We start from the raw sequence: 13,255 nt of genomic DNA on the forward strand, positions 1-13,255 counted from the left end.
CCAAAATTTAATAGAATCTTCCATGAAAAATGTTGTCAAAGTCTGTTAAGTACTTTTGACATAATTCCGCTAACAGACAAACAAGCAAATTAACCCGCACTCGTTTAGCGCAGACTTTTGAAAACAGCCAATCGGATTCGTACGTCTCCACAGACACTGTTCCAAAATGAAAACGGTTTTCGGAAGTATGTTGGTGCGTCTGTTTGTGTGTTTATTTGTTTGTGTGTGTGTGTGTTTGTACACTGATGATATCACTGTTGATGACATCATCAGTGTTCTTAAACAATGTTTAACAGGGGTCCCACAGTGTGGATGGTAAAGTGAATGGGATACATATATCTATATATTTTCTTGTGGTAGACAGAACATCACCAAAATTTAATCAGCTGTTTCTTGACCCATTATCAACATTTCCTGAAAATGTCATTAGAATCCGTTCATAACCTTTCAAGTCATCGTGTACACAAACAAACACAAACACACAAACAAATTGACAACATACTGTACTTCCGAAAACCGTTTTTGTTTTCAAAAGTAATAAATCTCAGTGAAAATATGACCTCACTGGAGGTAATGACACAAAAAACATATAAAAACCATTGATCTTTCATGTAAAAATGTTCAGATTGGTCATTATTCTATATTGATATGTTTGTGGCCCCCACTTCCCTGTTAGAGCAGCAGTTACAGTAGAGCAGGTGGTGTGTGCGGATCACACATGGAAACATTTATATATGCAAACACGTTGTTATTCTCCAGCGTCCTTCAACACTCACTGCACAGGCCTGCACTCCTACCCGTGTAAACTCTCACACACAAAGACTCACACACTTTAAAATGTTGTGGCTCTCTTGGGAAATTTGCTCTTAGAGCAGGAAGTTTGCTGCTGCTGGATAAATCATCACTCACCCGTTATTAAAACGTGAAGTGTTTTGTTGTCACTTGAAATGGCAACTTCCACTTTTTGCAACATCATGTGTTTCCAATTTCCTGTTAAAAACAAACGTGCTGCTGACTTTAAACCTTTTGTTCACCCAGCAGTGCTAGCTTGCATTCAGTTATTGAGCAGCGTGGGCTTGAACCAAGAATGACCCAATTCTTGGATGTAATCTAACACCAAGTGAGCCTGTTTAACCACCATTACTGATGTGTTTGTGTCTTCAGTGTTTAGGAAAGTAGAAAACCTGTCGGAGGGAGAATCCATCTATGACAAGAAGATTACAAAGGCCCAACAGACACTTGAAGGTACACTTTTTACATATTGTTTAAGTAGTGGAGCACTCTATGCTTGTCCAGGCTTATGTGAGCCATGATGAAACTATGATGATACAAATGCTTCCTACTACCACCCACCGATACGATGGAATCTTTTTATTCACCTTTTCTATCACAAGGCAGCATATAGTGCAAGGAAACTATTGGTTGTCCTAGAAGTTTCAATATGACATCATGATTGCATGTCTTGTTTTTATGATGTCAGGTACTCATAGCGCCTTACCTAAGGACAGTAACCCAGAGAACAATTGGTGTTTTCAGATGCACTTCAAAAGTCTGTTATTACACTGAGATAGGTTGGATTAAATAGTCCAAATAGTCTACCCTATCTCCTTTCCTATCCACTCATGGGGTTAAGGAAAGGTGTTAGGAAAAGGCAATCAGGTTTGTTTTGACAATCAGACACACTTCTACTAGGTTACATAATAATCCGACGGCTGCGACAATTAGTGACGTCTGCCATGGTGAAAAAACTACAAATTTCTGAAAATGGACTACTAAAAACGCATTTATAACCCTTTCCGCTGATATAGTCTAAAAAAATCACAAAGTTTGAATGTAAATCAAATGAAATCAGGCTACCAAGCTATGAGGAACAAAAATAAAACTAAAAGAATGTCACATTGAGAATGGTTGCTCACATGCCTGAATCCTGTGAAGGTGTGGACATTTTATTTATTTATTTTTAACGTTTTGCTGGGCTGTATTCATCTGTGTTTCTGTACACTGTTACCATCCTTTGCTGTAAAGCCTAACTGATCTTCATTTTTTCGTTGATAAAAAAATATACTTTGAGTTATGGAATTGATTAGGAATACCATGGCAACCACCCGGAAGACAGCAATTTATTTCACCCCGATGGGTGAAATAAGCCGACGTTTGGGGAATATGAGCATGTTCTAAAGGTGCCACTTCAGCAACTACAGTCGCTTAACTCGCCTGTGATTAGTCGCGCTTTTTGGTCGTTTCATCACTTCATTGCTCCAGTGACGTGACGACCGGGAAATAATATGAATAAAATGGGTCTGTGGAGCCGGGGCAGCAGCAGAGGGCTTCTGCATAGAGAGGGTTGATCACTTCTTCTACAGCCGTAGGTTTACAGCACTTATCATAGTCAGCTCCACTTAAATGCTCAACTTACGGAGTTTCTAAAGGATGAGTTCACTCAAAATGTATGTATTATAATTTAAAAGGTGTATTCAAGGAGTATTCCACTTTCATTTGGCCCCAGTTAGTTGGTGAAGTGTACAGCCCTCCCGCTACTGTGGCTATAAAGACAGCGACGTCTAAATGTTAGTACTCATGGTGGGGGAAAAAGAGAGACAAAAATAGAATAAAGAGATTATTCTGTGTGGAGTTTGCATGTTCTTCCTATGCTGCGTGGGTTTCCTCAGGGTACTCCGGCTTTCGCCCGCAATCCGAAAACATTGTTAGGTTGGTCGGAGTCTCTAAATTGCCCGTAGGAGTGAATGTGAGTGGTTGTCTGTCTGTGTGTTGCCCTGTGATGGACTGGCTCCCTGTCCTGAGTGTACGCCAGCCTAACGCCCAATGAGAGCTGAAGATAGGCACCAGCAGACCCTCGCAATCCTGAAAACAGGCAGAAGTGGATCAGAAAATGGATAAATGGATGGGTTTATTATTGTTATTAAAGTTGTCTATAAAAGGCAGATAAATTAAATAGAACATGTTTACCTCCCCCCTCACTAAACATTTTATTTTTTTCTAACTGCAGATGTTTCATTATTTCCTTAAGTCAGGTGGGAGGAGTTTTATGTGTCTAATGAAGAAGGCTCAATCATCATGCTAGTAATAACGTTTAACATACTGTATAAAAAATCATGTTGGCTCTTTGTAAATTCCAGCAATGCAGGCTTCACCCCACCTGTTTTGATTTTTTAAATCTTCATCTTCTCTCCTGATTTTCTCTCTTGATGACTCAGATCTGAGATCGACACCAAATAGTTCTGGCTGCCTGGATGTGACTCTGTACAGTGAGGAGATCAGCAGGCTGAAGACAGAGTTTGAAGACCTTCAGAGAAGGATGCTAGGACAGGAGCAAGACAAGGCAAGGCAAATTTATTTATATAGCGCATTTCATACTCAAGGCAACTCAATGTGCTTTACATGATAAAACATTCAATTGTTTAAAATCAATATGAACATTTAAAATCATCAGTAAAATCAATTAAAATCATCATTACATCAACAACATGACAAAAAATCTCTCTCTCAATCATATGCAGTAGAGAAAAAAAGTGCCTTTAACTTTGATTTAAAAATGTTCACATTGGATGCTGACTTCAGCTCCGCTGGCAGTTTGTTCCACTTCTTTGCAGCATAACAACTAAAAGCAGCATCACCATGTTTACTGTGAACTCTGGGCTCCACTATCTGATCTGTGTCCATAGATCTGAGAGACCTGCTGGGTTCATACCTGACTAACATGTCACTGATGTATTCTGGACCAAACCCATACACAGATTTATACACCAGCAGCAGAACTTTAAAGTCTATTCTGAGGCTGACTGGGAGCCAGTGTAAAGACTTTAAAACTGGAGTAATGTGCTCTGACCTCTTTGTTCTGGTTAAGACCCGAGCTGCAGCGTTCTGAACCAGCTGTAGCTGTTTGATGCTCTTTTGGGGGATTCCTGTCAGAAGACCATTACAATAGTCCAGTCTGCTAGAGATAAAAGCATGGACCAGTTTCTCCTGGTCTTTCTGAGCCATTAAACCTTTCACTCTGGAGATGTTCTTTAGGTGGTAGAAGGCTGTTTTTGTGATAGATTTGATCTGACTGCTGAATGTAAGATCTGAGTCAATCAGAACACCAAGGTTTTTGACTTGGTCTTTAGCTTTTAAAGATCGAGACTCAAGATAATTGCTGACAGCAGTCCTCTTTTCCTTGTTACCAAAGACAATCACCTCCGTCTTGTCATGGTTTAGTTGAAGGAAGTTTTCACTCATCCAGCAGTTTACTTTTTCTAAACAGTCACACAACACCTCAATGGGACTGTAGGAAGATGAGATGAGTTATTATTAATGGGTTATAGAACTAAGAATATTAATTATGATTATTAATATTACTTCAAATTTGCGGGGTGCCACTCCTTTTAACAGGAGAAATATGTCTAAGTTTTTAGACTAAACTCATCAATGTGAAACCAGGGAAAAGTGAATTCTACCAGACATCTACACCATAGTCACAGCTTTAATGAATCAGAGGAATCAAATATTATGTTTAACCTTTTATTCAAAAGTCAACAATTAACACAGTCAAAATATCAATTGAAATGGGATAATTAAATCATGATAAAATGCATTTCTAGGCTAATAAAAGTGAGGATTATATGTAATAAAGTGAAATCACTAATCTAGGAGGATGCTAGTCTACTAAATATTGAATAAAAATGCAGGATACATATTCAATAATAACATAAAATCAAAGAATAAAATAAAGAGAGCTCATAACAAAGAGAGGAGGACGGACAAGGGGGAGACGAACAAACATGAATGAGATGTACTGTGTGTGTAGCATGTTGTTAATGCGTGTAAGTTTGTAGTTATGGAAATATGTATGTGATCTATTGTAGATGAAAGTTGCTGATGAGAGTTCATTCTTGTACCTTGAAGATGTCAGGGTTGGACCTGGAGGTGCTGTTTGAGCAATGCAGCAGGACGTGCCACCGTTGGTTCTGTTTCGGTTCAACAGAGTGTAGCCCCTTCAGCCGATCCGGGCGGTTAGGCCTTCGCAGCTGGCTTAGAGAATGGCTCTTGGCTAACCCCAACGGGTCGCGGGCCGGGCTTCCTTTCGGCTGTTACGCACGTCACTAGATGCTGTATTCGTCCGAACCAAGCAGCTGTGGTTTCCAAAATCTAACTGTTTCAACTAAAAATAAAATGAAATAAATGAAAAGACTGGAAACATGAGGGAATACGTGTGAGCATGAACGCCCGCGTCCAAAAACTGAAGTTAGGAACGGCGTTCTTCCTTTTAAAAGCTTATCTTTGGGGTTTGCCTCGTGAAGAGGGAACTTCGTTGATTGGCTTAAAGTTGCCAGCGTCTCAGCTGGGTGCCTTTGGGTGTGTCTTAAGTGTGTGTGTGAGACAAAAGACAGACGACAAAAGGGATGATTCTAAACATAGAAGAATGCCTAATAATTAATTCCACATATTTCAAAACATCTTTTCAACATCATATCCTGAAATATCATGTATTACGAAAGAGTTTGATACCAAACACGACTAGGAAATAGCCTCGAATCACTTTAGGAACTAATTAATGCATTTTACCTGTAATTACTCATAACATAAATGTCAAAAATCATGTTATGCCTCCTCTTAACTATACGGTTGCAGTAAATACCTCAAACTAACTTTTGTGATGTTTTTCTGGTAATTTTAAGCACTTTTAAATTATAAACACTTTAAAATAGCTTTCTGTTGTTATTAAATTACATGACACGAGTGCAGACACATTTGCAATTTCAATTACAGTAGAAATCATTCCAAAAATGTTTTCATTTGTAACTTTTCAGTCCAGCACATGTCCTTTGTCCTCATTTGAGCAGGAGAACTGGGGTTATTCCATTGTCCTGTGTAACCATTGGTTTGGGTTCGGGAGGTGACAACATCTGCAGGGGGTCAAAGGGGTCATTGGGACAGTTCTTTGATGTTACAGCATCCAGAGGTATCTGTTTGACAAAGGGGGAAGGAGAGGGATGTTCTTCTTTTGATCGTAATGTAGCAGGGAGATGATAACAGGAGACGACTGTTCTGGGATCCTTCTATCTTTTTGTTCGGCAGGAAGGGAAGAAGACCCCCCTTGGGGCACGTTTGCATTTCACAGCAGGAGGTAGACTCTCTGACTCCACGGACTGGTGAAGCCGGTGTTCTAAGTCAGGGCAACTTGGGGGTTTAGTTCCCTACAGGACCATGGTCATCTGGGTTCAGTGATAGATATAGTTGTGTGTCATCTGCGTAGCTCTGATAATCAACCTTACAGTTCTGTAAAATTTGTCCTAAAGGAAGCATGTAAAGGTTAAACAGAAGGGGTCCAAGAACAGATCCCTGAGGAACCCCACAGGACATTGGTAATCTGTCAGATTCAAAGTTTCCAATGCTTACAAAATAGCTTCGCTCCTCCAAGTATGACTTAAACCATTGCATTACTTTTCCATTTAGTCCAACCCATGTTTGCAATCTGTGCAACAAAATTGTATGATCTACAGTGTCAAATGCAGCACTTAGATCCAACAGAATGAGAACAGATACTTTTCCTGAATCAGTGTTCAACCTTATGTCATTGATCACTTTGATCAGAGCAGTTTCAGTGCTGTGATGAGAACGAAAACCTGACTGAAATTTATCAAATATTTTGTTGAATGTTAAGAATTGACTCAGTTGGTTGAAGACCACCTTCTCAATGATCTTGGCCATGAATGGAAGGTTGCTGATTGGTCTATAGTTAGCCAGTATAGAGGCATCCAGTGTTCTCTTTTTTAACAGCGGTTTCACAGCAGCTACTTTCAGGGATTTTGGTACGGTGCCTGATTGGAATGAGCAGTTAATTATCTGACACAAATCAGTGACAATTGACTTTACAACAGTTTTAAAGAAGTTTGAGGGTATTGTGTCAAGGCAACACGTTGATGGATTCAGCTGCTGAACAGTCTCCTCTATTGTTTTTGGGTTCACTGTAATAAACTCTAACATTATAGTTGACTCATCCCTCAGTGGTTGAAGCTGTTCAAGCTTTTTGTGATTTTGCTGGTTTGTTCTGATGTTTGACCTTATTGATTGTATTTTTTCATTGAAATATACAGCAAATTCATTGCATTTTCCAGCTGACAGTAATTCAGGGGCTATCTGATCTGGGGGGGTTGTGAGCTTTTCAATTACAGAAAACAACGTGCGAGAGTTGTTGACATTTTTGGCAATAATTTCAGAAAAGTATTGCTGCCTTGCTTTGAACAAGCCATCATTGAATTTTCGCAGACTTATTTTGTACAGTTCTAGATTAATTTGGAGTTTTGTTGATCTCCATTTACGCTCAGCTCTTCTACAGTCAGATTTCAAATTCTGCATTATCTCAGTCCTCCTCCAAGGTGTTTTCTGTGTGTTTGGTTTTCTCTTAGTTTTGATTGGAGCCACCACATCTATGACATTACAGACGTTTCTATTATACTCATCCAGAAGATCATCAACTGTCTCAGCACTCAATGTTGGTGTCATTGCTATGGCTTCCATAAACTGTGCACTTGTGTTCTCATTTATGTACCTTTTCTTTAAACACACATAACTAGGGGGAACAGATGTTACAGTCTCTAGGTCAAAAAAGACACAGAAATGATCAGATAGAGCTAAGTCTCTTACATCAACAGCAGAGATATCAACACCTTTAGAGATAACCAGATCCAAAGTGTGACCTTGAGTGTGTGTCGGACCAGTCACGTGTTGTGTAAGACCAAAAGTATCCATTAAAGCATACAGTTCTTTGGCAGTATTGTCCATGTTATTGTCTACATGAATATTTAAGTCACCTGTTATTATTAAAAAGTTGTATTCAGTGCATACAACTGACAGCAGTTCAGCAAACTCATCCATGAATTCTTTAGAATATTTTGGGGGTCTATAAACGACTAAAAACAGAACTCTTGAATCACCCTTCAGTAAGAATGACATATATTCAAAGGAGATAAAATCACCAAATGTTATTTCTTTGCACTGAAATATTGATTTAAAAATGGCAGCAACTCCACCACCTTTCCTGCAAGTACGACACTTATTTAAATAAATAAAGTCTTGTGGTGCACTTTCATTGAGAATAGTATTACTGATACCATCATTCAACCATGTTTCATTGAGAAATAAAAAGTCCAAGTGATGTGTCAAAATAAAATCATTAATTATTAGTGACTTGTTAACGAGAGATCTAACATTAAGAAGAGCAAATTTTAAAGACTTTACTGGAGACACTGGTGGACTTTTTGGATGACATGTTATAGGAGTCAAATTTTTATCTCTATAAAGCTTTTTGCTTTTCTTTAATTTCACAATTTTACCTGTGTTACCTGTCACCACAGGAATTAAAGAAGCTGCATTAACTCCATAGGGCCCTGACTTTTTCTGGTTGTTCCTAAAAATAGAGCTATTGCAGTCTGGACCCAGCACACATCAGGCCTGTGTCGCTCTAAGTTGAACACAGCTGGCCTGAGGAGAAGAGTGATCCTGAGCCTGGTATCGTCGAGGAGGGATGGGTGGTGCAGATTGACCATGGTGGGGTAAAGGGTGGGGTGTTAGTCTTGTGCCAGCCAGAACCAGCTCGTTCATCTGGGCAGTTAAATCCAAGAAGGCAGGGGTAGGAGAGAAGCTGGATGAGGTGGAAGTAGGTGAATTTTGGGGGGAAGCAGGTGGGTCCTGAGATGCGGGGGTTGGGTTGACCTCTTCATTTTGGCGATTTTTATTTCTTGCTGGAAGCTCATTGACTCCATGTTCTTTCCTTGTTGTTTTGTTCTCCGATGGTACATGTTGTCCTCTGTCTTTATCAGAACTGATAGCAATGTGACTGGTGAAGTAAAACAAGTTGGATGTGAAGAGTTTTACTCCAGCCTTGTTTAGACACAGTCCATCTGCTCTAAAAAGATGACGACTTTCCCAAAAAATAGGAAAATTTTCTATAAAATTTAGTGAAAGGGCAGCACAAGCCGAAGACAGAAATTTATTCAAAGAGTAAATCCTTGAGAATTTCAGATCTCCTTTGCGGACTGGAGGTATCGGGCCACTGATGAACACTTTAGGCTGTATACAGCTCACAGTTTTTAGCAGATGGGTGAAATCCTGCTTTAACACCTCAGACTCCTCCTTGGCTAAATCATTTAACCCAAAATGAATCACAACATTTTTCAAATGTGGGTAATCTGCAACGATATGCAAGATTTTGTCAGCCAGGTCTGATACTGTGTCATTAGGTAAGCAGATCACTTTCACGTTGCTGCTAAACATCTTCTGAGCATCTTTAACAGAAACGTCTCCCACTATCAGTGTGTGAGGTTGTTGCTTTGGCCTACCATGTCGCTTTTGTTTTCCTGAAGCACTTTCAGTCTTCGCAGTTCCAGAAGGTTGTGTGTTGACCTCATTAGAGCCAGATCCTTGGTCATTCAGCAGTGGGGCGAATCGATTACCCAGTTCTACATGAAACTGGGTTTGTGACTTGGTGATACTCCTGCCTTTAGCAGATGTCCACTTTTGTGCCTGGGCAGACAAGGGAGTTGATGTTGAGGCTGCAGTCTGCGAAGCCAGTGCAGGCCAGTCCGTCTCATTATTGATATCAGGGCGCTTTGCTCGGCCCGTTAGCCTTTGAAGTGGATATGACTTTTTCTTAGGCTTATCTCCCAGAGTATTCCAGGGAGGACTCACACCTGTTGGCTTATCAACGGGAACAGGATCCTCCCTAGGCCTGATAGCTTTGTTAGCACGGGCTGGTAGCGAGTTAGCTTTATCCACTCCGCTGTTTTGAAACAGTGGCACAGTCGTATCATTATCATATCCACAGTGTCCATTAACCTCAATGTTTACTTGTATTCCTCGCACTGTAGTCTCCAGTTCAGTAATCTTTTGGAGGAGACTGCTGTATTCTGTTGTGGAAAGAGCCATTCTTCTGCTAGTTAGCTTGCTACTTGTAGCTAGCTAGCTTGCTACTTAGCTTTCCAGTTGAGCCAGCAAATAAAAAAGCAGTAGATGATTACCTCAGAGCCAGAGTCAGATGGTAAATGATAGAGTTTGATGTTGAGGTATCGTATCATTTCTCAGAAGAAAAAGTTCATGTTTAGTAAATAAATTCCTCTGTGAGCTCCGCTCTGCTCTTTTGCTGCTGTCAGCTCAGCTGCCGGAAGTACATCCAGGTACAGCACACCTCTTAACAGAAAACAAGTGAACACAAAACACATCCCAACAGCAGGGATACATCCCACCAGCTCCAACTCACATCTTCTTCCTTTTCTTCTTCTTTAGACCCTGAATAAAGCCTTACAGACCCAAAGGACCTTGCAGACCAGCAGCAGCCTAATGACACGGGAGGTCCAAAACCACCTATTGTCCATTAAACTTCTCAATCACTCTCTGGAAAGATACTTGGAACGGGTGGAGGGCTGGAAGGTGGTGATGGAAGAAACCGAGGACAAGATGAAGACACTATCTGAAGATCAGTATGACGTAAAAGCCGCAGCTCAGCAGGTTAACACAACAGTGGGACTCAGGTAAACAAAGCACAGATATGAAATGAGTGAAGATCCCAAAAGTGGAATGGAATTGGTGGAAGCGTGTAGTAAAACCTGAAGGTTGCAGAAATGAAGATGCTGTGTTTTTCTCTGATGGAGACTGGGATTAAAGAAGAGAATGTTAGAAGAACATCTAAGATGGAAGAGTAAGGATGGAAAGGCCAGATGAGATAGTGGACATGTTGGTCAAAGGGTGTTGTAGATCAAGCTTGTAAATGGAAGCAGTGAAAGCAGATACAAAGACGGTTGGTTTTTGGGAACCCAGGTGAAAGCCATAGATGTTGACGCTCTCTCTTCTTTCTAGTGCGATGTGGATCGATGCCCTGCAGAGGAAAGCAGATGAGGAGACTCTGGTCCTGCAGAAGCTGACCACCGACTGGCAGAACTACACTCTAGATCTGAATGCCATCAAGTCCAACACCAGCAGCACCACACAGCTGCTGCGCTTCCTCCAAAACAACATCATAGCCGACCACCAGAGGATCGCCATGTCCAATGAGGTCTACAATGACCTCACTCAGCAGGTCTGTATCTATTTGACTGAACCTAAGATTCCCATAGTAGGTTTGGTAAAAGAGACGACATCAGGTTGAGTTGATTGTCCTTGAGCATACATGTATGTATCTAAATGTATGTATGTAACTGCTGTACTTTCTGCAGGTAATGAATCTCCAGATACAGCTTGACAATGTGACGGGTTTCATGGACGAACAAGAAGAAAATGTGCACGACCTTCATTACCATTCCCGGTAACATGATGACACACCTGAAAGCATGATTCAGACCTTTTTTCTAAAAAAAAAATAAATATAGGTCAGTGCTTTGTCAGATATACCAAACATGAACTTGCAGGTGAAGACTGAACTATCTTCCTTTTTCAGCTACTATGAGAACAGGACAGGGGAGCGCTTCTCTGCTTTGGATGGCCGCCTAAACTCCATTGAGATGGAGATCGACACCATTGCCTCCAGCATCAACGCTACCGTCAACCACGTCCAGAGCATGTACAAATACATCAACATTGAGAGCTCGTCCTGCCAGACTCGCCTTGGCCGACACACCGAAGACCTACAGGTTGACGAAGAACCTTAACCACCCCTAAAATATATCGATTTCAATTATTCATGTGTAGCTCGTTTTGGTTTGGGTAACCTTATTTATAACTAACACAAGCCCTTTTTAATTTGCTATAAGTACACTGCTCGAAAAAAATTAAGGGAAAACTAAAATAATACATCCTACATATTAATTAATGAAATGTTCCAATTGAAAATCTTTATTAATCACATTATGGAATGTGTTGAGAACACAAGAACATAAAAATTATCAATGTAAAATTTAATTATTATTGTATGGGGGTCTAGATTTGGAATCCTACTGAAAATAAAAGTGGAAATTCACAATTCAGGCTGATCTAACTTCAGTGGAAATTCCTCAAGACAAGTGAAAATGAGGCTCAGTAGTGTGTGTGGCCTCCTCGTGTCTGTATAACATCTCTACAACGCCTGGGCATTATCCTGGCGAGACTCCTGAGGGATCTCCTCCCAGACCTGGATTAATGCATCAGTCAGCTCCTGGACAGTTGTGGTGCAATGTATGAAACGAGACATAACGTCCCAGATGTGCTCATTTGGATTAAGGCCTTGGGAATGGTCCTCAGTCTAGAGCATCAATGCCTTCATCATGCAGGAACCGCTGACACACTTCAGCCACATGAGGTCTGGCGTTGTCATGCATCAGAAGGAACCCAGGGTTCACTCCACCAGCTTCTGATCTCACAATGGGTCTGAGGATCTCATCCCGGTACCTAACGGCAGTCAAGGTACCTCTGGCTAGCATATGGAGGGCTGTGCAGCCTTCCAAAAATATGCCTCCCCAAACCATTACTGACCCACCGCCAAACTGGTCATGCTGGATGATGTTGCAGGCAGCGTAGCGCTCTACACAGCGTCTCCAGACTTTGTCACATTGGTCTCATGTGCTCAGTGTGGATCAACTGAAGAGCACAGGGCGCCAATGGTGAATTTGCCAATCTTGATTTCTCTGGCAAATACCAATCGACCTGCACAGTGTTGGGCTGTAAGTACATGCCCCACTTGTGGATGTCAGACCCTCATACCCCCCTCATGGAGTCTGTTTCTGACCGTTTGAGCAGAAACATGCACATTAGTGGCCTGCTGAAGGTCATTTTGCAGGACTTTGGAGAGCTCCTCCTGGCAGAAAGGAGAAGGCACCGGTTCTGCTGCTGGGTTGTTACCCTCCTACGGCCCCCTTCACATCTCCTGGTAAACTGGCATGTCTCCTGGTATCCATGCTCTGGACACTGTGCTGGGAGACACAGCAAACCTTCTTGCCACAGCTTGCATTGATGTGCCATCTTGGATGAGCAGCACCACCTAAGCGACTTCAGCGGGTTGTAGACACCAACTCATGGTATCTCCAGGGGTGGGCCACTGACAAAAGCAAATGTAACCAAAACATCAGCCAGAAAGGATGAGAGCAGAGAAATGGTGTGTGGTAACCACCTGCAGAACCACTCCTTTATAGGAATTCTCTTGTTAATTTCCTCTCATTTCCACCTGTTGCCTGTTCCATTTGCTCAACAGCATGTGAAATAAATTCACAGTCAGTGTTGCTTCCTAACTGGACAGGCTGATATCACAGAAGTGTGATTGACTTGGGGGTTCATTGTGTTGTTTCGGTGT

The 13,255-nt window shown here is 41.3% G+C and overlaps 1 protein-coding gene across 1 annotated transcript in view; it reads left to right on the forward strand.

Moving 5' to 3' along the window:
• Positions 1-13,255, forward strand: part of scara3 (scavenger receptor class A, member 3) — a 35,380-nt gene that overhangs the window by 16,280 nt on the left and 5,845 nt on the right. The window contains exons 5-10 of the mRNA XM_028439766.1: positions 1,165-1,245; positions 3,216-3,340; positions 10,285-10,529; positions 10,855-11,074; positions 11,211-11,299; positions 11,432-11,624. Of these exons, the coding sequence (XP_028295567.1) occupies positions 1,165-1,245; positions 3,216-3,340; positions 10,285-10,529; positions 10,855-11,074; positions 11,211-11,299; positions 11,432-11,624 (953 nt within the window). The remainder of the gene's footprint in view (positions 1-1,164; positions 1,246-3,215; positions 3,341-10,284; positions 10,530-10,854; positions 11,075-11,210; positions 11,300-11,431; positions 11,625-13,255) is intronic.

Source organism: Gouania willdenowi, chromosome 24 (genome assembly GCF_900634775.1).
Source record: "Gouania willdenowi chromosome 24, fGouWil2.1, whole genome shotgun sequence".
Taxonomy (NCBI): Eukaryota; Metazoa; Chordata; class Actinopteri; order Blenniiformes; family Gobiesocidae; genus Gouania; species Gouania willdenowi.